At 37.2% G+C, this 24,614-nt stretch overlaps 1 protein-coding gene across 2 annotated transcripts in view; it reads right to left on the reverse strand.

Moving 5' to 3' along the window:
* Nucleotides 1-24,614, reverse strand: part of pde1a (phosphodiesterase 1A, calmodulin-dependent) — an 86,611-nt gene that overhangs the window by 8,902 nt on the left and 53,095 nt on the right. For both annotated transcript variants that reach the window (XM_058393528.1, XM_058393529.1), the window contains 6 exons: nucleotides 19,298-19,411; nucleotides 14,244-14,426; nucleotides 8,581-8,647; nucleotides 4,000-4,116; nucleotides 2,065-2,205; nucleotides 1,829-1,929 (listed from right to left, as the gene is read on the reverse strand). In XM_058393528.1, the coding sequence (XP_058249511.1) occupies nucleotides 1,829-1,929; nucleotides 2,065-2,205; nucleotides 4,000-4,116; nucleotides 8,581-8,647; nucleotides 14,244-14,426; nucleotides 19,298-19,411 (723 nt within the window). The remainder of the gene's footprint in view (nucleotides 1-1,828; nucleotides 1,930-2,064; nucleotides 2,206-3,999; nucleotides 4,117-8,580; nucleotides 8,648-14,243; nucleotides 14,427-19,297; nucleotides 19,412-24,614) is intronic.

Below are 24,614 nucleotides of genomic sequence, written 5' to 3' on the forward strand. Positions count from 1 at the left end.
GAAAGTGTTTGAGAGAGTGAAAGAAAGAAAGTGAAAGTGTTAGAGAGTGAAAGAAAGAAAGAAAGTGAAAGTGTTAGAAAGAAAGAAAGAAAGAAAGAAAGAAAGAAAGAAAGAAAGAAAGAAGGAGACGAGTGTTAAGTAAAGAAAGAAAGAAATAAAGAAAGAAAGAAAGAAAGAAAGAAAGAAAGAAAGAAAGAAAGAAAGACAGAAAAAAGAAAGTGTTAGAGAGAGTGAAAGAAAGTGAAAGTGTTAGAGAGTGAAAGAAAGAAAGAAAGAAAGAAAGAAAGAAAGAAAGAAAGAAAGAAAGAAAGAAAGAAAGAAAGAAAGAAAGAAAGAAAGAAAGAAAGAAAGAAAGAAAGAAAGAAAGAAAGAAAGTGAAAGTGTTAGAAAGAAAGAAAGCAAGAAAGAAAGAAAGAAAGAAAGAAAGAAAGAAAGTGTTAGAGAGAGTGAAAGAAAGAAAGAAAGAAAGAAAGAAAGAAAGAAAGAAAGAAAGAAAGAAAGAAAGAAAGAAAGAAAGAATAAGGACACTGTTTTCAATCTTTCTGAATACAGCACCTCCTCACACCTCCTGATAGCTTTTGTTGAACTATGATAGGTTTTGTTCCCTTCGGGAATAGGAAAGTAGGAATAGTAAAAAGCGATATGGACATCAGGAGAAAATGAGGGAGAGGTTAAAGAGAAACTGATCTCCAAAGTAAAAACTTCAAAATCCAGGAATCATCCCCCGTATTTGACATCTCTTATTTATCAGTGATGGAAAAATGTACAGATTTATACACTGTTTAAAAAACACTGTGTTTTGTTTCCAACACGAAAGCAAAGATCATTGTTTTGCTTTTTGAAACGTTCAGGATGACAGCAGGAGATGACGAGTTAAAGCATGAAATCTGTCTCCTGGCAAACGCTCGGGTCTTTGAGGTTTATGAGTCTGCGCGAGACGAAGGTCGTCTGGCAGGGAACGCAACAAAACAGCAACAATATTAGCAGAGAGTTCAATAGAGACACTGACGCATTCAGAGAGGAGATCAACTGCCATTATCCATCACTTTAAAACTCCTTTTCTTTTTATTACTTATGTGTTCTTATACTCTAATTTTAAACTCCCATATAGCGGATCTTACTTTAAGCAGGTTGATGATACTGGGAATTGAACTGACAACCTGTCAAAGCCTCTGATCTACTATTTCCCATGAGCCACTGATACAATTTCCAGTGTTTGGAAAGATCCGACCATCTGTCCATCCGTCCGTCCGTCCGTCCTTCCATCCATCCATCCATCCATCCTCCCATCTGTCCATCCAACCATCCTTCCTTCCATCCATCTGTCTGTCCATCCATCCGCCTGTCCATCCATCCTTCCATCCATCCATCCATCCATCCATCCCTTCATCCTTTCATGCGTCCATCTGCCCATCCAACCATCCATCCCTTCATCCTTTCATGCGTCCATCTGCCCATCCAACCATCCATCCCTTCATCCTTTCATGCATCCATCCATCCATCCTTCCATTCATTCATCCATCCATCCATCCATCCTTTTATCCTTCCATGCGTCCATCTGTCCATCCATCCATCCAACCATCCATCCTCTGTACTGCATCTTACATCCTGGACAGGGTGCCAATCCATTAAGGACACAATCACACACACTCACACACATGTCTTTGGTCTGTTGGAGTCCAAGTAACCAGAGGAAACCCCCAAATCATGCATGAGAACATAAAGTTCTGCACACGGGGTAGATACAGGACTCAAACCCCCAACCCCATAGGTGTAAGGTAAATGTGTTAGCTGCTATGCCAATTAATTGGCTACCTGGCATGCCTACCTGGTCTGGATGTGGAAGTTGTTGGTTGTCCCAGTGTGTTCGAAGTCATGGATAGCAGCAGCAAACACCATGGCCAATATTTCCAGTTCGGTGAGCCAGTGCTAAGACAAGTCAAAGGAGAAAAGAGTCACTCTAAAGTGTCTAAAGCATTGGCGGAACCTCCTGGATGAAATAAATCATTCCAAAACCAAACCTGGCCATGGCTGGTCTGAAAGGAAACTTCTTCTCCCACTCACCATAATGCCAGTGTGGAGCATCAGATAGTGTGCGGTCTGGGTGACATCAGCAGCATGAATCAGATTGTGGTACGGATTTTTGTGCTTGCTGTAGCCCACCTCCAAAGCCTCCACAAATGCCACCAGAGAAGACACGGGTATCTGCATGAAGTAGGAGTTGAACATGACAAACACGAGACATTATAACATGAAATCCTCATCTTCCAAAGCTATAAGCTTAAAACGTTATCTCCAAGATATTACATTAGCACTGTCTATTATGAAATAGCCACTTAATGATGTGACAAATTCCAAAAAAAAAAAGCGTTTTAGACGCTCTTCACCCAACACTCCTATATATTTTGGCTTTTCTCATAATGCCAATCATGTCATATCTGATGCAGGATTCTCTGATAAATATTCAATAAGAAAACACACAGGAGTAGAGCTTGGACTTTTGCGGACTTTTTCTAGACAACACCCAATACCTCAGGCAGATTTTTGCACATTACATATCGGAAAATTACTCATAATGTTCTGCCACTGATCCATATTCATCCATATTCATATATACAACTACATACAAAATATATAGGAAACATGAACTTAAACATTTTTCCTTAGTATATAAAATTTACATTTCCAGAGGTCTACATTACACTTTTATATTCCCACAGACCCTCTATGTTCCCTTATTGTAATTTGAGACACAAGGCTATATTCCCAGATGTCCAATGTTCCTTAGCCACCATGTTCCCAGTGCCTTATGTACCCTGAGTCATATGATCCCAAAGGTTAGCGATATTTTTCTAGAGATGAGTTGAAAAAGTGATGAATAATTAATAAGCATATACGGCTTTATTCAATCGCCGGCCACCGAATTGTCATTTTCTCAGAGTTTAATGTCAGCTCTCCTCACATTTAAACAGGAACATTTGAGTACACTGCACTGAGGCGTTCACTGGCACTATTTCCTCACGCTGTGAGTAGATGAAGCCACCCGTGTTTATTAATTATTCATTCATTCCTCCTTCTCTTAGTAGTTTTATTATGTACTCATAATAGTACAGGATGTTTTTTCTCAGTTAATTCTCAATTATCATGTAGTTACATTTTCTGAGGAATTAGAAACTGGGTTAATTATAGCCTGAACTTGCATATTTATTAATTCATTCATTTATTTGTTTATTTATTTATTTATTTATATGGTCAATTTCAGGATTTTTTATGTTTTCTTTTATGGCTACTCACTCCCATGTACTCTGAAACTCTTGTTTATATCTACCCAAAAAAACTTCTTTTGTCTTTTAATATCGTGAAATGTTCTTTGTGTAACTGTCCAGAGAGCGAGAGAGTTATACAAAATGCAATTAAGGAGTTGTGTTTAAACGAGTAAAGCCCAGAATACTGACATTAACTGTTCTGCAGTAGGCAGTGGAGAAATGGAAGTGATTAAAAATACTGCCGCAGTGTTGCGTCTCACACTTTCTTTTGATTTCTACCAAGGGGTGTGGTTGCACAAAAGGTTTACACATACAGTACACAAATATAACCTCAGATCTGTACTTCTCATGTGTAGGAAAAGAACATGGGGGGGGGGGGTAGGGAGGACATGCATGCTGGGTGGAAATTAACCCTCCAACCCCGATGATGTGATGCCAGCATGCACCCCCGTTTCAGCCAACTTAATAATATCAATAGTAACTCTAACACTTGAAGAATAATAAGATACACAAATGTGGATGAAAATGCAGGGGAGAGAGAGAGAGAGAGAAAAAAAAAAAAAGGAAATCCAAAAGTGAGCAGTAAGACTGTGTGCATATAATGTCTGTGTAGGAGTTTTCTCTCTGCAGAGCCAAAGCCTAAACTTGGATTTCCCAGCATGAGTATGTCCAAGTGCAACAGTTATTTTTATTTTTTGGTGACGTGTGTGTGTGTAATGAGAATCTCACACACCCTGAAGCGGTTGATCAGGTCGTATCTAGTGAGCAGCTCATACACCAGGAACTTCAGCGCGTGTTCGCTGCTCGCCTCGTGAAGCGTGAAGACATCAAACGACCATTTATCCACGTCCTGCAAACACGACACAACTCGTTTACACACACGTTTATCCGTTTATACATTTTATGTACAGCGCTACATTACATCACGGTTGAGTTAGTAATGTAATATATGAAAATTGTTTCTAGTACAAAAAATGGTGTAATTTATACAAACTGATGAATTCACTGATCAGATCAAACAGAGTGGGCTAAATGGGCGTGGCCTGATATTTGAATGACATCGCTTGATTGACAGACCTCTGTCTGAGACTCCCAGCTGTTATTCCACTCAGACTGACCTATAGAGTTACCACAGTATGCTGATAATAGCCGTGTGGGATGGACAAGCGATATCTGCCAGGTGATATCAGGTGAAGTTTAGCATTGTTTAAAAGCACCTCTGTTTTATTTTTAATTTTAATGACGTTTTCTAACTTTTATCATAGCCTGATAAACTACCTGTTTGTCATGTATAAGACACCTACAGTGTAGCCTCATTGCAGCTGGCGTATTTTACATCCATAGTTTGGACTTTTCCATTCTGGTCATTTCTGGTTACCGTGACAACTGTTGTTTAGTGGTATAACTATCGAAGGACATGATTTCACATGCATTCTTCAGTTTTAAGGGTTATGTTTACGCAGTAATACAATAGACTATAGACCATACGCTGCAAATTGCAGCATTTATGAGAGACATGATTTTTTATTTTTTTTAAACTGAGGGACCAGGGACCAAAGCAAGGTCCATAAAGACATGGATGATGAGTTTGGTGTGGAGGAACTGCACAGAGTCCTGACCTCAACCTGATAGAACACCTTCCGCATGAATTAGAGCAGAGACTGCGAGCCAGACCTTCTCATCTAGAGGAATGGTCAAAAATTCCCATGAACACACTCCTAAACCTTGTGGAAAGCCTTCCCAGAACAGTTGGAGCTGTTATAGCTGCAAAGGGTGGGACGACTCCATATTACATTCATGTGTAAGTAAAGGCAGATGTCCCAAAACTTTTGGCATTATAACGTATTTACTTATTCGTTCTGTCTTTTGTTTAGCCAGTTGTTTAAAGATACTGAACAACATTAGATCCACCTGAGTTCATCATTACACTTGTTGACGAATGTTGATCTGCTCAAAAAAATGAATCTTCATTAAAAGTATCTGTAATAAAAGTATTTGGTTCTCATAGTATGTTTCAGTGTAACCATGACAACAATTACAAACATCATTTATATTTTGTTATCGACTTTTGTCGCTAAACTAAAACAGACTGATGCAGAAATTAACCGAAGACTCTTAATTCCACAGAACGAACTGATCTCCGGGCTAAAGTGAAATGGTTCAACTGAAACCAACAACCAAAGAGTGAGATAAAGCTTTCAGTGACGTAGCCATAGCAACTAATGTATAACAGAAGCCTGTGTGTGTGTGTGTGTGTGAGTGTGAGTGGGGGAGAGTGTGTAGACATGTAGCTCAATAAAATGACAGAACGTTTCTTCACTTCCAATCGTTCAGTAATAAAAAAAGCAAAACATCAAGTAAGGCCATGCTGTAATTGGAGAACAGCTGAAATGAGGTGATAACAGGACAGAAAGAACTTCACGTCACGTCATGGTGCTTTTCTTTCCGTCGTTCACCTCGAATGTTTAATCTCTTACATAATACAGTGCCATTTTCTAGTATTATCAAGTGTCGCTCGCTTGATTCATTACTCCTCCTGCAGACTTTTTCCACTGCTACCTTTAAAGGAAATTTTTCCAAATATCCGATTTATCAAACACCTCGTTTTCCTGCTCATTTAATAAACTGTGTATTTAAAAGCGAGTGAACTGTGATGAGAAACCTCTAATAGACTTTTTTTTTTCCCCCACTAAATACGTGTAATTGTTTGGGATTTGGACCGAAGGGTTTGTTATCGTTCCACTATAGTGTCAAATTCCCAGTTTATTAAAAACACCTACTCTGTATTTAGTAATAAATTTGAAAAAAAAGAAAAGAACCACAGGACCACCGCTGAGAATCAGGAGAAGGATGTGCTGCTTGTACGAGTGTGTTGGGGGTTTTTGTTTTTAACCCCTTTTTTACCAGTATGCTGGTACAGAGCAACATTTTCAATCAGTACAAACAAATGAATGATGTTCTGGCTCCAATGATGGAGTCTGATATAAAATGAGTCAGGACTCGGTTGGCTTTCAGTCTGAGACGTGTGTTTTTCACTCTGTTGGATAACCTTACACAGAATTTTATTGAAGATCAGATTTTGTTGAAGATCAAATTTTAGATGCTTATGAACAAGCACTTGGGGCATCTCAGAGCATAGAAATAGGTTTGATATCACCATTTACCTTGAAGACACAAACATTTGTGTGGAATAAAACAATCAGTTCGTGTTGTCTTGGAACTTTTCTATAAATATATAGAAATTCCTAAATCCCTGTCATATGAGCTTTATATTAACCACGACTGTAAAGTGTGACATGTCAAAGACATTCAATGATTCACGTGAACACAACAAAATGATTATTTTTTCATCTGGGAAAATGTATATCTTATATCTAATATAGCGAGAATAAATTCTTTAAACAAATTTACCCCGATCATCCTGTTCAAATCTTAACCTATCTTGTTTTCCTCTTGAGCATCAATGAATGTTTGCAGATTTATGTAATAGTGTGTACGAGTCCCTCAGTTGCCCTCAGTGTTAAATGACTGCGATAGACTGGTGACCTGTCCAGGGTGTACCCCTGTCTTTCGCCCAATGTGTGCTGGGATAGGCTCCAGCAGACCCCCGTGACCCTAATGAGGAATAAAGCGGGTATAGACAATGGATGGATGGAATTAAATGTGCAGAAGATTCTGGAGAAGCAAAGAATGTTTAGGACTTTTTTGAACAAAAAAGAAGAAGCCTTTATTATCACCACACAGCATTCTTTTCTTCACGTATCCCAGCTGAGGAAGTTGGGGTCAGAGCACAGGGCCAGCTATGATACAGCACCTCTGGAGCAGAGAGAGTGTTATGGGCCTTGCTCAGTGGCCCAAAAGTGGAGCTTGGTGGTGCTGAGGCTTGAATTGCGATTCTCCGATCAACAACCCAGAGCCACTTGAACCACAACATCCATCCATCCATTTTCTATACCTGCTTTATTCCTAATTAGGGTCATGGGGATCTGCTGGAGCCTAGCACACATTTGGCGAAAGGCAGGGGTACAGGTCACCAGTCCATCACAGGACTGAACCACAATAGTAAGTTGATATTTAGAGTATTTCTTGCCTTAAATAATGTACTTACATACGGACACTGCACTCTATTTAACATGTACAATCTATAGATTGCTTTATATTTCTGTTTGTTATTGCAGTATGTTTGAGCCCAACGAACCAACAAAACATCGACACTGAAATAATGTAAATCTTCATTTGAAGTAACTGTGGTACATATGTAACTGTGGTAAATCCATTAACCATAACCAGGAACCGTCAATAATTGAACTTATTTGGTGTTTGTTAGCATTTTGGAATACAATTACACACGATTACACGTACAAGTCATTGTACAAGACTTCCTGTTTTAGTTCACTGGTTCCTATTAGTGGCTTTTAGTTTTCTTGTCCTCAATACATTAGGTTTTCAGACAGTTTAATGTAAAATAATATACGATTTATTCATTTATTTTACTCAGAATAATGACACAGGAATGGGGACGCAGTAGCTTAGTTGTTAAGGTGTTGAACTTCTGATGAAATAATGATAATATTAGGTTGTGAGTTTGAATCCCAGGTCCACCAAGCTGCCACTGCTGGGCTCTTAACCCTCAGTTGTATAAGATGAGATAAATTGTAAGTGGCTCTGGATGAGGGTGTCAGCCAAATGCCAGAATTCATCATAATTTTTGGTGCTCTCACAAAATATAACTATAATATTATTAGGTACTACATAATACAGGAACACGTCAAATATGACCTTCTCACAGACTGACTCAACAACCACGTTTTCAGACGACGGCATTCTACCTTTTAGCAAAAATTATTTCCTAAAGATCTCTACAGGAGTCTGGAGTGTCCAAAACGTAACAGCTCATAACTGCTGCATGGAGTAATAACACCACCGCACCCCACAAGTCAAGGTTTGACACCTCGAGGGAATTATTTCCACAACCTACAGCTGTGTTAATCTAAATCTAATCAAACATGACAGTGGCTTAGCTAGGTAGCTAATTATATATGAAGGACAACCAGGACTTTTTGGCAGCTGTGGATGATTTCTCACTCGTCCACTTCTGTCTTTGGCATGATGATATTATTATTATTATTATTATTATTATTATTTGGTCCTTTTTAAGTTTTAAGCAGATTCTCTGACTGACTTTACCAATTTATTGTACTATTATCACTCCATGCATTTATTCATTTATTCTACTATAACGTAAGGCAGAAACACGCAACAATATGGACGTTTCATCTCATTAAACTTCGGGAAAATTAGATGCTCTGAATACCTTAAGAGCGAGGATCACAGATGGAGGATATGTCAGACCGGCCATGTTCGACGTCCTCCTGTACATCCTGTTCAATACACACACACACACACACACACAGAGTATTAGCCACAGCATCTTATAACAAATAATGACAAGTACGGCACAGACAAAGGTTACACTATGAGACAGAATTGTGTTGTACTGACACCTTCATATGCTAATATATACAGATTGAGTGAAGATCGCTCGTGTATGTAACATGTTCATATATTAGGAGTGTAATGCAATGACACTGCCTGTGTCTAAAAATAAAATCTAGCTCTTACACCTCCACCTCTGTGCACTTTGCTCCTCTAGCACTCAATTAAAAATCTTGTATGATCGCTTTGCTTCTGCCAAAGGAATACATTTAAATTGATCTATATTCAGATGTAAATAGGCCATGACCTAAACTGGAAGAGATTTTGATTTATTTATTAGTTAGTTAGTTAGTTAGTTTATTTGCTCATTTATTTATTTGTTAGCTTATTTATTTATATATTTATTTAGTTATTGGTTAGTTTATTTGCTCATTTATTTATTATTTTGTTAGCTTATTTATTTATTTATTTATTTATTTATTTATTTATTAACTTATTTATTTGCTCATTTATTTATTATTTTGTTAGCTTATTTATTCATTTATTAGCTTATTTATTTATTAGTTAATTTGCTCATTTATTTATTTATTTATTTATAGGATCCCACTCCTGATGTACAGTATTAAAAAAAAAAAGAAAACAAACAACAAAAGAAAAAAAAACACTGATTTATTGAGAAATAAATGTATACCTTGCCCATAAACAGTATTTCCTTGTTTTTAGTAACTCTTTTCCTTCATCTTTTTGGCAGCCCACGGAAAATAATAGTCTAATGTGTTTCCATCTAGCATTTGTCTTACATTAGAATACAAGATAAATGATGTGAAATAATTTTGATTGATATTCATAAACGGAAGCCCCACCTTAAACAGCGGCAAGTCAATATTTCCCTTTCATACCGAGCATTAACCTTGAACAAAACCATTTCACAAAACAGACAAACTGCCTTTCGATTCAGTGTCATAGGAGAAAGCAAATAAAGAAGGAAAGAAGTCGGGCAGTTTTCTCATTTATTTTCCACTCGAGTGGTCAAGAAGAGCAAATGGAAGTGGATTCAAGCAAAACCACCAGCCTGCGTCTTCCTCAGATTTTTCAGAAAACTGAATAACTGAATAAGCTTATAAAAAAAAAAGGAGGTAGGTGCACGGATATATTTATATTTCAGGCTATATGCTGTGTGTATATTTCAAGCTATAAAACAAATGAAATAAAAGTCAACAAAAGTAAAACATTAGTAAGTCAATATTTTCCCATAGTTTTCTTTCTTTCTTTTTTCTTTGTTAATAATTCAGAAAACTGAACACTGCATAAATAAACTGTTATGATTCCATGATCTTGATTTACACTGAACTAACATGCGATATAATATATTTAGTAAATTAAATAATAATAAAAAAAACAATCTCTTCATGGTGTCTCCATGTCTTTTGCACCTTTTAGGGTTTACACCAAAATGTTTTCCGCATATGTTTCTTTCAGATGTGAATTTGAGAGCAGAGATCAGCCTGTCCTTTCTTAAATGTTTCTGGAAACTGAAACAAAAGTGTTGAAGAAACAGAATAGATTAAAAAAAAAAGAAAGAAAATATATAGAGTGAGAGAGGGAAAGAGAGAGAGAGATGGAAATGATATATGGATGTATATAAAAGAGGTAGTGAAGCATGATGATGAGGCCATGTCCATCACTGTGGTCTTGAGCAAGCTGCAGCAGTTTTTCAAATCATCTGTGATCATAAACTGGGAGAGCACACTTCTTTTAGCTTGTCCTGGAGCAGCAGCGTCACAGAGATGCAGTCTGAATCAGCAGGCTTCCAAACTTTTTAAAGGTCAAGGAGCGAGTGTGCATAACAAAGAGCACAAAGAATACTGTGCATTTGGGAAAAGCACCAAAAATACTGCATACAAATTCAAACACACCGTCTTTGGTCACCTAAAATGATCCTAATGCTTCCATTCTAAACTCCTAATAATGCAAATTTTAACTCCCATACTAAACTGCTGCTTCATTCAGATCTTAACACTCCGATTCTGCTACTACATCCATCATCGGTACCCTCTACCTTTGTCTCAAAAGGGATAAACTAAAAAGCTTAATTGTTGACCTAGAGTGACCCCATAACTGTACGCTGTACTGTAATATAGTCAGGTGTAATTGTTTTAACCAGGAGCTTTCGAGCAACTAATAAAGATGAGCATCGACATCATTTCTGAATTCATTACAGTTCTATCTGTTGGAGCTATCAAATGATCAATCATGGACACTTGAACGCTCATGGTAATTACAGTCTAAAGTCAATTCCATGGTTTCTAAATGGTATCATCCACAGCAATCCCATGTCCATGTGGAACCAGCCTCTGAGCCTCAGCAGCAGTGAGCGACTTCCATGCACACATACGCTCTAGGGGCAATCTAGATCAGAGAAAGCTGAAGATCATGACCTGCTTCACAAGCAAAGAACCAAATCTCCAAATTCCACCAGACCCTGGAGCTCTGAGGTGGCGGCACAACCATAAAACTGGGTTTCCCTGTCAGAAAAGCTAAACAGACCCTGTTTGTGGAGGCTAATAACCCATAATTATCCAATATAGGACATATTGAAGAACCATTGAAAAAGATATTTTATAAAAAAGCTTAGTAGATTGCTAGCCATTCACATCATTTGATAGAAACCAAAATGATTAGTCTATCTAACATAAAAAGATGGGCATTCCCTGCTGAGCTCGCTTGAAGAAGTTTCTTTTCCTTAGAGTGTGGTACATGGAGGTCCTTATTGCTAACCATTAGCATAATTATTCCAAGATTATAAACCAGAATTATTAAACCATCCAACATTACAGGACATGGACATTCCCCGCTGAGTCTTTGTTCCTCTCAATGGCTTTTCTTCCAGCGCCGTTAGAGGAAGGTTTGATGTCTTTACTCCCTTGTGATTAAGGCACTGATGTTTATTTTTATTAGAAAAACACCTTACGATAGAATTCTATCATTTCTCTAGTATAAGAGTCAGGAAAAGGGCATGCAACAATTTTCCTCCATGGATGATAAAGAAAAATAATAAAACCAAAACATTGCTTCATTTCCTCTGAGTAGAACATTTGGATACATAATGCTAGCATAATTCTGGTGATGGTGGTGATGAATCAGGTGTGTGTGTGTGTGTGTGTGAGAGAGAGAGAGAGAGAGATTCCGCAACAGTTTCCATGGAAATGTTAAAAATTGGCAAGAGATAGCATTCCTGACAATGAGAGAGAGAGAGAGAGAGAGAGAGAGAGAGAGAGAGAGAATAAAAATAAAAGGGATAAAAGAAAAAGAGATGGAGTGAAAGAGGAGAGAATGAAAGATAGATATTCATAGTGATGAACAGAAAGTAAGGTGGAAGGCAAGAAAAATGAGAAATTTATAAAGTAAGAGATAGATAAAGAGTTAAGCAAAGTCAGATACTGGGAAAGAGGGATAGAGAAAAAGAAAGATGAGAAGAGAAGAGAACTGGACAGAACAAGTGGAACAAAGAATGGACTGAGAAAGAAAAAAGATTGCGAGAAAGAAAAGGAGAAGAGATGGGGGTTTACAGTGTGTGTATATATATATATATATATATATATATATATATATATATATAAAGATACATAGAGAAGAGAGAGAGAGACACTGAAAGAAGATGAACGGAGATGAACAGAAAGAAAGATAAGAAGGAACTTAAAGCAATGAATGTAGAAATATTTATATAAAATAGATGATAAAGGAGGATAGACAGAAAGAACGACAGGGAAAGCGAGAATAAAGTAGAGAAAGAATAGGGAGAATAGGGATGGAGGGAGAGAGAGAGAGAGAGAGAGAGAGAGAGAGAGAAACAAAGGCCTTAACAGACTAATTTTGTGTTTCTGGAATGAATGAAGCAGAACAAATGCTTTTTGTCTGTCAGTACAGCTAAGAAACTGTCAATGGCACAGGTGTTTGTGTGTGTGTGTGTTGGTGTGTGTGTGTGTGTGTGTGTGTGAGAGAGAGAGAGAGAGAGAGAGAGAGAGAGAGAGCACCAGTGCTACAACAAAGAAATGATACAATCATCAAAAGCAATTCAGACACCACAAAGACATCATTATGTGAATGTGTGTGTTTGTGTGTGTGTGTGCGCGTGTATGTGTATGTGTGCATGCGTCTGTGTGTGTGTGTGTGTGTGTGTCCTCCAATAGCCTCCAGAATGTAAATGTCACAATTTCAACCACATGGGAACATTTTAGTGATATCCAAAAGATCTCTATTTATTTATTTATTTATTTAATTTACTTATTTAATAAATAAGTGAGTAGGTATCTAACTATCTTCCTAAGTAACAAACTAAGAAATACATAAGTAATTAAGTAAACAACAAAACAAAAACTTTCATTACAATTCATGAAAATTAATAATGAAACATATCTATTATAATGGAAATAAATAATTCAAATAATTATTAATAATTAATTGATTTTAATTGTTAAAATTTAACACTTATTATGTATTATTAAACAATACGTGAGTTACAGATATTACAGATATTATCTAAAAAAAAATATCTAAAAATGTAAAATTTGAAAATGTAAAAATGTTATATTTTAAAAGCAAAAATATCTGAACCTTTAACAGTTTAAACCATACCATATCTAAATATTTTTAATTTTAAACACAAAATATCTAAAAATATGAAATTGTAAAATGCAAAATATCTAAAAAAATTATATTTTAAAATAAAAAATATCTAAAAATGTAACATTTAAAAAAAACACAATATCTTAATATTACTTTTCATTTTAAAAAACAAAATACCTAAATATTTTGAAATTTTAAAATGCAAAATATCTAAAACATTTTATATTTTAAAACACAAAAAATTTTAATTCTATAATGCAAAATATCTAAACATTTTAAATGTTTAAATGTTTTTTATACTAACACACATTCAATACTGACCCAGTGGTTAAAAACACTGTTTTTGTTTTTTGACTAGAATTCTCTACCTTGTTAAATATGCATGAATATGGTTTTGGCTATTTGTAGCAGATTATGTCTAGATCCATGAACTGTTCCTGGTGTCACTTTAAAGGATTGAGGTTTTCAACAAGCACCTCAGCTCAACCAATTCCTGATGGTTAACCAGTGACACATGGAGCATGTGTAACATGAAGAATCTGTGGTGTGTGTGTGTGTGTGTGTGTGTTTGTGTGTAAACCAATGCCTTATAATTAATCTACTTTATTACTGCCTACATTTCTTAGAATTAAGTGTCAATTTTATAAACCACAAGACATCTTGGATTCCAGTATTCCGAAACGTAATCCGATGTCATTTTAACGCAATAATAAAAGAAGCGAGAAATGAGAGGAGATAGAAAGTAGGAGGAGAGATAGTAAGGAGAAAGGGAACTTTGGGAGAAAGAGGAAAGGAAGAGAGAGGAAAGAAACCAAGAAAAGTCGACTGTTTACACACTTTTTCTCACTCTGTACTGATAATATATCCAAAATACTCATAGCTTCATAGTCAATAGCAGAACATCCTGTAATTTACCTCTCCACAAAGATTCCAGCCTGCACGGCATGGACGATGCTGCGAAACCGTGGCTTCTCCTCTGGCCTCCGTCGCACGACGCCCATCTTCCGGGTGAAGGTAGACGCCAGCCAGTCACGCACCTCCATAGGCACGGAGTCGGCCTGGATATCGCTGAGCTCGTCCTCTGTATCCAGCAGGCGTCTAAAAAAAAAAAAGGAGAAAATTTAACAATGCTAATGTCACTAATGAAAATGAATGAAAGCTAACAGCCACCAATTAGCACTGTAGAGATATGCTAATAATTGCTGGCTAGTACCTTTCATTCGTCCCTGGTACATTCTGACATTTACTTGACAATTCATTTTAATCTTGAGGCTCTGCATCTAAAAAAAAACTGGCTTTGTTCTATGTATATAAGTTACCATGCTGTGCGAGGTTGAAAAGTGCTCTGAGTTTAGTTCCTGTGGTATAATTATAAGATTATTTCCAGTCCTGAAAAGCTTTAGTACTGTATTTAGGAACTCTTCTAAGTCTTTAGTCTTGAATTGAGTGTTAATGCTACCTGTCTGGATAAAATAACGATAACAGAATAACAGAATTTCAAACATACAGAGGATTCGTAAATCCACATCTACATGTCTGATCTTTACAATTGAATGCTAACTAGTTAGGTAAAATAATTTAAGAGGATTTCTAAATGATTTTTCAAAGTACAGTGGAACCTCGGCATACGAATGCCCCCCTTGACGAATTTTCGCCTTAAGAATTGAAATTTTGCAAGAAATTTGCTTCGGCATGCCAAACATTTTCATCAAGCAAACAAACTGAAGCGAACGCTGGCTAAATTGCGTGTACGTCTTGGAGACGTTTAAAACTTGTTTGCGTCAATGGAAAGCCAAGCAAAGTCCACGTTTACGTTTTATCAGCCAGCGAAAACTGTTTGGAAAGAGTCAACCCACGATACCAACGTTGCTGGTATGCGTTCAAAAGCTAGGTGATTTTTCAGGCGTTTTTTTGTTGACAGATTGGTGGTGCGGGTGGAGTGTTCTATTTTTAGCCCAAGCTTGGTGGCATGACTTCCTGTGAGGAGCCTTGACATGGAATGCTTGGCTTGGGTCAGTTCTTTGTAAGCAGCCATACAGTTTACATACACTTTGTATTGGTAATATTGGTAATAGTTTTGGGCGGCTAGAATAGATCATCTGCATTTACATTATTTCTTATGGGAAAATTCGTTTCGCAATACAAATTTTAGCCTTAAGAACAAATTGAAATTGTATGCCGAGTTTCCACTGTATATCATCATAACTGTTAGCATCACAGCTAGCGAGCTGGCTAAAACACTGAAACTTCTCAGGATTTCTGACAGAATATCATCACAGTCATATGACATAATCTTCATAATCTTCACTGTTAATGTAAATTAACTGGTTAGAATAAGCTATGGCAGAATTTCTAGGATCGTTTTTAAGTCATAAACCTTATAATTTTCACTGCTAATGCTAGCTAGCTGTCTAAGGTAGGTTAACTTTTCTTTAGTAGTTTTAACTTTATATTAAAATTACAGTCTTCATAATGTCCATTGTTATTTATTGTTAATTAGCTAAAATGGCAGGATTTCTGATTTTTAAATCATATTTGTAATCGTATTATCTTTTCTGTTTGTGCTTGCTAGCTAACTAGCTGGCTAAAATAAACTTTGCCGGATTTTAAAGTCATAGTCTTTATAATCTCCACTGTTGATGCTAACTAGCTGGCAAAGTTAAGCTAACCTGACAGGATTTCTTGAGGATTTTTAAACTGTAGTTTAAATAGTTTAAATTTTTATAGTTTTAATAATCTCCATTGTTAATACAAGCTAGCTGCCAAGAATTAGCCACATTGACAGGAATTCTTGGAGGATTTTTTAGTCACAGCCATGAACAATATAATGTCCACTGTAACCGTTAGCTAGCTGGTGAAAACAATGTTTATTTTTAAGTCATATTCATGTTCTTTGGAATTCTTTCATTATTAATGCTAGCTAGCTGGTTTGACAGGATTTCTGTAAGTCATATTTAGGATGTTTATAATCTTACCTGTTGATACTAGCTAGCTAGTGAAAATATGTTCCATTTCTAAGTGATATTCATAGGCTTTATCATCTACACCCGTTAATGTAAGTCTAGCTAGTGAAAAGAACTTGATCTTGAGCATTTTAAGAAGTTTTTTAAAGAAGATTTTAAAGTCATAGTCTTTAAAATAGTCATAGTCATAGTCACATTCACTGTTAATGCTAGCTGGCTAAGATGAGCTCAGCGGACAGGATTTCTGAGAGGATTTTTCAGTCGCAGTCATGATGTTTTCAAACTTACCTGTAAATACTAGCTAGCTAGTGAAAATAAGGTTACTTGTGAGAATTTCATCTTTCATCATTAGTCTTTATCATCTTCAGTGTTAATGCTAGCCAGTGAAAATAACTTGACAGAATTTCTCAGAGGATTCATAGGAGTCATAGTCTTTATGATCTTCACTGTTAACGCTAGTTGCCTAAAATAAGCTAACCTGACAGGATTTCTGAGAGGATTTTTAAGTCATAGTCGTAATGATTTAATAACTGTACATGCTAGTAACCTTTTTTCGGCCATGAAGACATAAAATGAGAGGACATTCAACACTGTAGTAGCAGAATGACATACTTTATACTTTATACTGTTTACTGGACCCTACAAAATAACATCCTACAGTACAACTCAATAATGTTCATGTCCTGGGGACATCATTTTGTTAGCTAGGCTGAAGTCTGAGTAAAATTGTAGACTGAAAATGAGTATTTTAGAAGACTGGAGGGCTGTGAGTCAAACCCACATCAGAGAAATAGAAAGACAGATGGATATTGAATGTGATTTTAAAAAAAGAAAGAAAAGAAAAATCATGGAAAAACAGCAGCATTCTTTATGTAAAGCCCCGCAGGAACCGTTACCGCTGACTCCCTGTTTTTTTTACACGTAGATATCTTAGCAAAAACAGCTAATGTGAGACATGTTACCATAACAAACATGCAGGTACAGCCATTTAACAAGCTGAAAAGCTGCTGCCATGGCAACACACATTTCTCCGTGGTCATCATTAGGGAAATACGACTAATCATAGCGGCCAAAACCTCTGACTTAATGGTGCACTAACAGAGGACAGAAAGGAGTAAGTGAGAGAAAGACAGAGAGAAGGAAGGGGGGGGTATGATAAATATTCTGAGATGGACAGAGAAACAACACAGCAGGTAGAGAGATATCTAGTGACAGAGAAAAGCAGAGGATAATGAGGAAGGTTCGAGAAGGTGAGGAAATGGAGGTAAAGAGGAGAGAAGGATGGTAGAAAGATACATATAGTGATGGATAGAAAGGCAGCTGAAAATAGGGAAAATAAATGAAAATAGATTGAGAGAAAATGAGATAGAGAGACAGAGAAAGAAATGAAGAGAGAAGAGGAAATGGCTAATATGAAATGGATATATTGAGAAGAAAATAGAGGGATAGAGGAGACAGGAAGGAGAGATGGACAGGAAAGGGGGTGAGGAAAATTTCTGGCGAATGAGTAACGATACGTGAGCAATACACTGATAGAGGGTAAGGTACAACAGATGAGACTTGAAAAAAGGAGAAGAAATAGAACAGGATAATAAAGTTATAAAGAGAACGATATAGAGAAGGTCTGAGTACTAAAAAGAACACAAAAAGAAAGAGGGAAATAGTCAGAGGTGACTAAGAAGAAAGAGAAAAGAGGTGACTATGGGGAAAAGAGGGAGAGACAGAGACACACATGCAGAGAGAGAGAGTGAGAGAGAGAGAGAGAGAGAGAGAGAGAGAGTTGACTTTTAATGTCTCTACAAAATAAAAGCTAAAGAACTCCAACTGAATCAAAGACATGAGAATGCTTTCATCCAGAGGGAGAGAGAGAGAGCGAGAGAGAGCGAGAGAGAGAGAGAGAGATGGCATGCTAGTCTTTAGATATATATGAAACACCTTCCAAGAGCGCATCCACCCGCACACACACCCACCCACCCCCTCATTACTATGGTGGCACAATCCCCCTCCAGTGAGACCTTCAGAGAACAGCATTATGGGTAATACAGTGGATGAACACTCCAACGGAGAGTGCACTCGACACTTTCCATCATGCTCCTGGTTCTCTTTTCTCTCTCTAGTTGCCTTGTATGGCCAAAAGTAGACTGAACAGATGTTCTGAAATCTAAAAAACATTCAGAAAAAGAATAAGACATAACATCCACATAGCACTTAGCTTGTCTGGAACCTAAAGACGCTTGCAATGAGTAACCTTGAGTTCAGGCTAGCAAGCAACATGTCGTCTATGTTGTGTTTTTTGTACTAGCTTCATCTGTTTCTAAACACTTCATCACCAGAGGCACCACAGATCTCTGCTAATCTCATTCCCAACTTTATTTTTCTTCATAAAGTCTCTATATACGAATAACCATGTCTATAAGCTTCATTTTTCTGATTCTGGTAAATCATACAGGAAAAATTGGAACTAAGTGCAGGCAAGAATTGAAGAACCGAAGAAACCCCGGACCACATGCTTCACAGGATTGGTCTGTGGGATCGTTTGGATTTGTTGCATTGCTGCTAGAATTGAGAAAACCTCATCTCCTGAAATTGACTCTTCTGCTCTCTTCTGAAATCCTGTACGTCTGATTTTTTTAATGTTTAGTTACCAAATTTTAGATCTAGGTCTAGGTATACATCAGATGTGATTAAACTCTTCTAAGATAATGTTGATAACTAATTCTCAGATGTTCGTCAAAAAGTCAGGTCAAAGTTATGGTCTGATCACAGTCACTCGAGTAAGGAAGGAGCTTGGAAATTGTAGGAAACCAGCTTATAAGCCACGGTTTCTTGCAGTACAACATTTATAGCTAGACTATAGACTGCATTACAATTGAGTAAGCCTGCATGAAAAACCCTGGAAAAGGGAGTCTCTGGATGGAAGAACAGCAGTCAGAGGGTTAGAGATTGTGTGAAGACGTTGATGTGATTCTAGACTATTAAGAAGATAACAAGACATCTGATTCTCACCTGGTTTCATCGATGTAGACGGCTTCCAGCACTGAGGCGGCATATTCAATGTTCTTCCTGAGATCCACGACATTCACCTCGCCCTTATCCAGCTGCTTCACTAGACATCTCAACCTGCAGGAGACAGAGATCGGATCCAGATCAGACTTACCCGGTATGTAACCAGATCAGAGCATATAATTCTGTTCACTTGATCAGAACATGTAACCCAGATCAGACTTACATAACCATAACCACTCATATAACTAGTACAGAATATATATTTATATCAGACTCATATAACTAGATCAGACAAATACTCATAAAACTCATAAAAATAGACCAGAAACATGTATCCAGATCAGTGTCATATAACTAGAACAGAATATAATTTAGATCAGATTCATATAACTAGAACTAAATATATACTTAGATCAGATTAATATAACTACAGTAGACACATCAGTATCCAGACCAGTCTCATTTAAGTAGAACAGAATATAATCTTCATTTAGACTAATATAAATAGATCAGATAAATATATCCAAATCACTCTAACTAGTACAGAATACAAATTTAGATCAGATTCATACACTGAATATTAATTTAGATCAGACTCATATATCTGGAGCACAATATATATTTAGATCAGACTTGTATAACAAGAAAAGTCAGGCAGACATATATCCAGACCAGTCTCATATAAGTAGAACAGAATTTATACTTAGATCAGACTCATACAACTAGATCAGACAAATATATCCAAATTGCTCAAATCTAGAATGGAATCTAAATTTAGATCAGACTTGTATAACTAGAGCAGTCAGATATACCCAGATCAGACTTATACAACTAGAACAGAATATATATTTAATTTAGTCTCAAATAATTAGATCAGACTCACTAAATCAAATGCATGTATCCAGATAAGACTCATAACCAGGACACATACATATACCCAGACCAGACACACAGTTCAAGATTGGACTCTCAATGTAAACCACAGCAGATGCACCCAGATTAGACTCATTTACACACAATCTCACATAACCACATCAGAGTAAACAGATCAGATGCATATCTGCAGACTCAACGAGATTAGACTCATGCACTCAATCGATATAAGTAATATATTAGGATTATATAGATCCAGTATATCTAAAGATTCTACAGATCTCTAAATAAACCTGCACAGAAAAGCACTTCAGATTCACATGCAAGTTGATCAGACTTTCATGCAAAGAGATTAGACTCACAATGAAACAGATCTGATGTGCATAATCTGAAATGACTTACACACCCTCCCAAATCAGGTGTCTATTAACTGTTAATACCCAGATTAGATTGTCCTATGACCGGATCAGATGCATATGCACCCAAATCAGACTTATTGGATTTCATATACAAACCTACACAACTTATACGGCCAGATCTGATGCAAACAAACAGGCAGATCAGACTTTCTTATTATCAGATATACTTGATCAAGCCCCCCCACACACACACACAGTTCTATTCTATTACATTCAAATGCAAAAGAATCATTTTTATGGCACAGAAACACACTACACAACATTTTTCAGGCAAGGCAAAGTAGTCCAGTGACAGATCTAGTCTACATCACTACATTCTTGTACCGCAAATCCACAAAAAGCCAATGTTTCAATCAATCCCACGCTTCAGAGATTAGCTTCGGCTTATTGTTCACGAGCTGCTGGGATTCGGGGCCTGTCTGTCAGAAACTCTAATCTAACAGAGGTATAAAAGCCTCTGCCCACTCTGTGTCTCTGGCTAGCCAAGTACAGAGCAGCGCAACTGAACTGGTTAAACCCACCAAAAATGGATTTTTGCATCTATCCCGAGCGCATCTTAGTAGTTCCTGTCATCATGAAACAGCAGGGATGTGAGGATGCACAAAACACAGCTCCATGTGGCCACTCGCATCTGTGTTGGATTCATGAAGTGTTTTTGCTTCATATCTGCCTTTGCTCATTGAGCAAATACACCATTCGGTGTGTGTATATGTATGTGTGTGTGTATGTGTGTGTGTGGGCGTCTGATTAGCATTTGCCCGTGTTAAACCCAGCAGTCCTTTTAATGCAACACTGTGAGTCCTCGTGGAAGTTTAGCAGCAGCAGAAACAGTGTGGGATCTTGACACCTGGCTTACAGATACCACTTAACGCCCACTATCAGAATCTCTCGGGAGCAGATTTGAAAGTGCATATCGTTAAAAAGAGTAGAGAAAAGACAAATCAGACAGTCAAAAAGACAATTTGTCTTATGAAAAAGAACGAAGGGATTTTGAAAAACAAAAGGTTATTAGAAGTGTTATTAATGGATTGTCAGTACAATGTGTCTTTAATGTGATAAAGAATTTTTTTGTTCTATCAAAAGTGCCCTTATATTAGATAGATATTCTAAAGCACTGTAGTCCATCTGCTTCAATGAACAATAATGTACATACACCTCATTCGTCAAGAGAAAGGGACCACCATGTGATAGCAGATGCTATTTTATTGCTGGGTCGTTCTCAGTGTAGGCAAAGAGTGCTATGCTATGAGTGTATCAGGTACAGTAGTGTTACTGAAGTTTGTAACCACTTCACTGTGGTTACAATGTGGTGGGGATGTGGTAGCTTAGTAGCTATGGGGTTGGACTACTGGACTACTGATTGGAAGGTTGTGAGTTTGAATCCCAGGTCCACCAAGCTGCCACTGCTGGGCCTTAACCCTAAGTTGCATAAAAATGTAAGTTGCTCTGAAATAAGGATGTCTGCCAAATGTTGTCACTGTTTTGTTATAAACAGTCCACCAACCACCAATCTCCAAATCTCCAGCCAACAGAAAGCGTCACCAATAAAGGACCACAACAACCTTTGCCAAGTTATCACTCAAAAATATGGTAGTGAATAGATGAACCATTCCTCATAGGTTTTATGAACTCTCCTATGTTAACTGATTAGCTGGAAACCCCGTCCCCTTTCCTCCGTCTCACATTAGCAAGGATTTAGTCAGTGCTTTGGTCTAACCTTAATTTCCTGCTTGAAAGACACGATACCTTTGCTTTCCGTCAAGGGAAATGGAGCAGGTTTGGAGTTCAGTGAATGAAATTTAGCAATTAGACACACATTAAGTATATAACATCAGCTAAATATTTTTACCATTCATTAGAAGGAACTGAAATTTTGGCCAAAGGCATCGGCAGTTTCCAAAAGAAAGGGGAACTACAATAACAACAAAATTAAACAGCCCCCTAATGATGTGTCAGATCTAACATTATTCAGATTAGTTTAATGATGGAAATTATTGGACAGGGCAATTCTTTTGGTGTTTTTTTGGCCGATCTGACAAATCTAAAGAATTGAAGAAATAAAGAGCTACCATCAGTAATTTTTTAAACTACAAAGTGCAACCGATTAAATAAAGCAGCACTTCCTTCTGTTGATCTTTTGTTAGCAAATCAGCTTTTTAAAATAAATCGCTATTTTAGAGAAGGATCAAAATAAGAGGATTTCACCATGGAGTCATGTGTGTTTGTTAAATGGCAGAGAGTTAGGCTTTGTCCTGGGGTTTGCAATCATCTTAAGATTTTGTTCAGAATCCAAACTAAAGTGCTTTTGTTTGATGTAATTCCTATGAGGCTAGTTATGCACAGCTCTGAGTTTGTTAGTTTTAAAGAGAAAACCACTGTGGAACACATCAGAGGAGAAATACGAAGCATTCAGTGCTTATGACTGGAGGTGCTTTAATAAAAATGGAAGAAAAAAAGGCACGCAAGACCCACTCCTTAGTGAAAAAAGTAAATGATAAAAAAATAAATATATATAAATAAAAAACATTGGACATGGCATTGTCTTAAGAAATTCTGAAATGTCTTGGAGGCCATGTAAAGCAGCAGGATAAAGAAGTGTAAAAAGGACAGTCTCATTTTGATGTCGTTGTCAAGCTCCTGAGAAGCGTTCTGTGCTGTCAGTTTGAAAGAGCGTGTTTTTGCCGACATATTCCCAAACATCAGCTCCCAGAAGACAGACAGAGGCGACTGAATATGAAATGGCTCTTCAAAGTCAAGTGTGGCAATTTTGTCAAATTACAGCTCGACACAGTGAATCGAGGCCCTGCCGTTTTGATAATGCCGCGTAATTGCAGAGTAGACAAAAGCTAACGTCTGGGTTTGGAAAGGACTTTCACAGGGAAATTTGATGTCGGCTTTTTGTGCAAATCTGTTTGAGGTATCGGATGAACACTGAAATAATTCCTATCAAGACTATAAAAAGATTTGAGCTGAACGTAAGAAAGCATAAAGCTGCAGAAATTACGGGTGCAACATCAGAAGCATGAAACAGAGGTCAGGTCATTTTGTGTTAACTCTTTGCTTTCTGCTTATATTATAGTAGCTATAAATTGACATTTTCTCACAGTTGTTTTCTTTTTTTAATATCCAGACCAAAGAAAGCGCTACACTTGCATTGCACAACATTTTCTTAACAAATTTTAATTCTCAGGAAATTTACTTCTTCCAAAAAATTGCTAAAGGTCTCCATAGAGAAATGAAGTGTTTTTTTGGTTGTCTGATTTTTACATTCATGTACTTGGTGTACCCAACACACGAGATTCTTTCAAGTTATTACTATATGAACTAGAATATTACCATAAACAAGCATATTGTTAGAAACTGCATTCAGAACTATTGGAGTGGAGATTGGCTGTAGGTGATAAGACGCCAGGCTGTTGAGTTCTGGACACTGAGAAATGATTTGCAATTATTTAAGTTACGATGTGAGATCATGTGACCATAAACCTCAGCACCTAACCTCATCATGAAAATAGATTTGAGTCAGAAATTAGATGCAGTTTGAAGATGGACCTTATTTAATCCCAGCTGAGAATGTTGTGGATATCAAGAGACATCTTTATTTTGTCACATACTGTATACATTACAGTTGTTGCTACAGGAAGTTGGGGTCAGAGTGTATGGTGATACAGCACTCCTGGAGCAGAAAGGCTTAAGGGCAGGGACATCCAATCTTATCCTCAATGGGCCAGTGTGTGTGCAGGTTTCCATTCCAACCAAGCAGAAGCCACACCTGAGTCTGAAAGCCAAGATCAACTGATTAAACAGGTGGTGTGGCTCCTGCTTGATTGGATTGGACACCCCTGTTGAAGAGCTTAGAAGGGTCTGCTTTGCAGTGCTAGGGTTTGAACCCATAACATTCTGAGAAGTAACCTAGAGCTTTAACCACCAAGCCACCATTAGCCCTTTTAGACACCAAAGCTTACTATTATAAGGGGAACTTGAAGGTTTCTTTGAATAGCTCTATAGGTTCTCCTTCCCTTTAA

The sequence above is a fragment of the Hemibagrus wyckioides genome, linkage group LG06 (assembly GCF_019097595.1).
Source record: "Hemibagrus wyckioides isolate EC202008001 linkage group LG06, SWU_Hwy_1.0, whole genome shotgun sequence".
In the NCBI taxonomy this organism is placed as follows: domain Eukaryota; kingdom Metazoa; phylum Chordata; class Actinopteri; order Siluriformes; family Bagridae; genus Hemibagrus; species Hemibagrus wyckioides.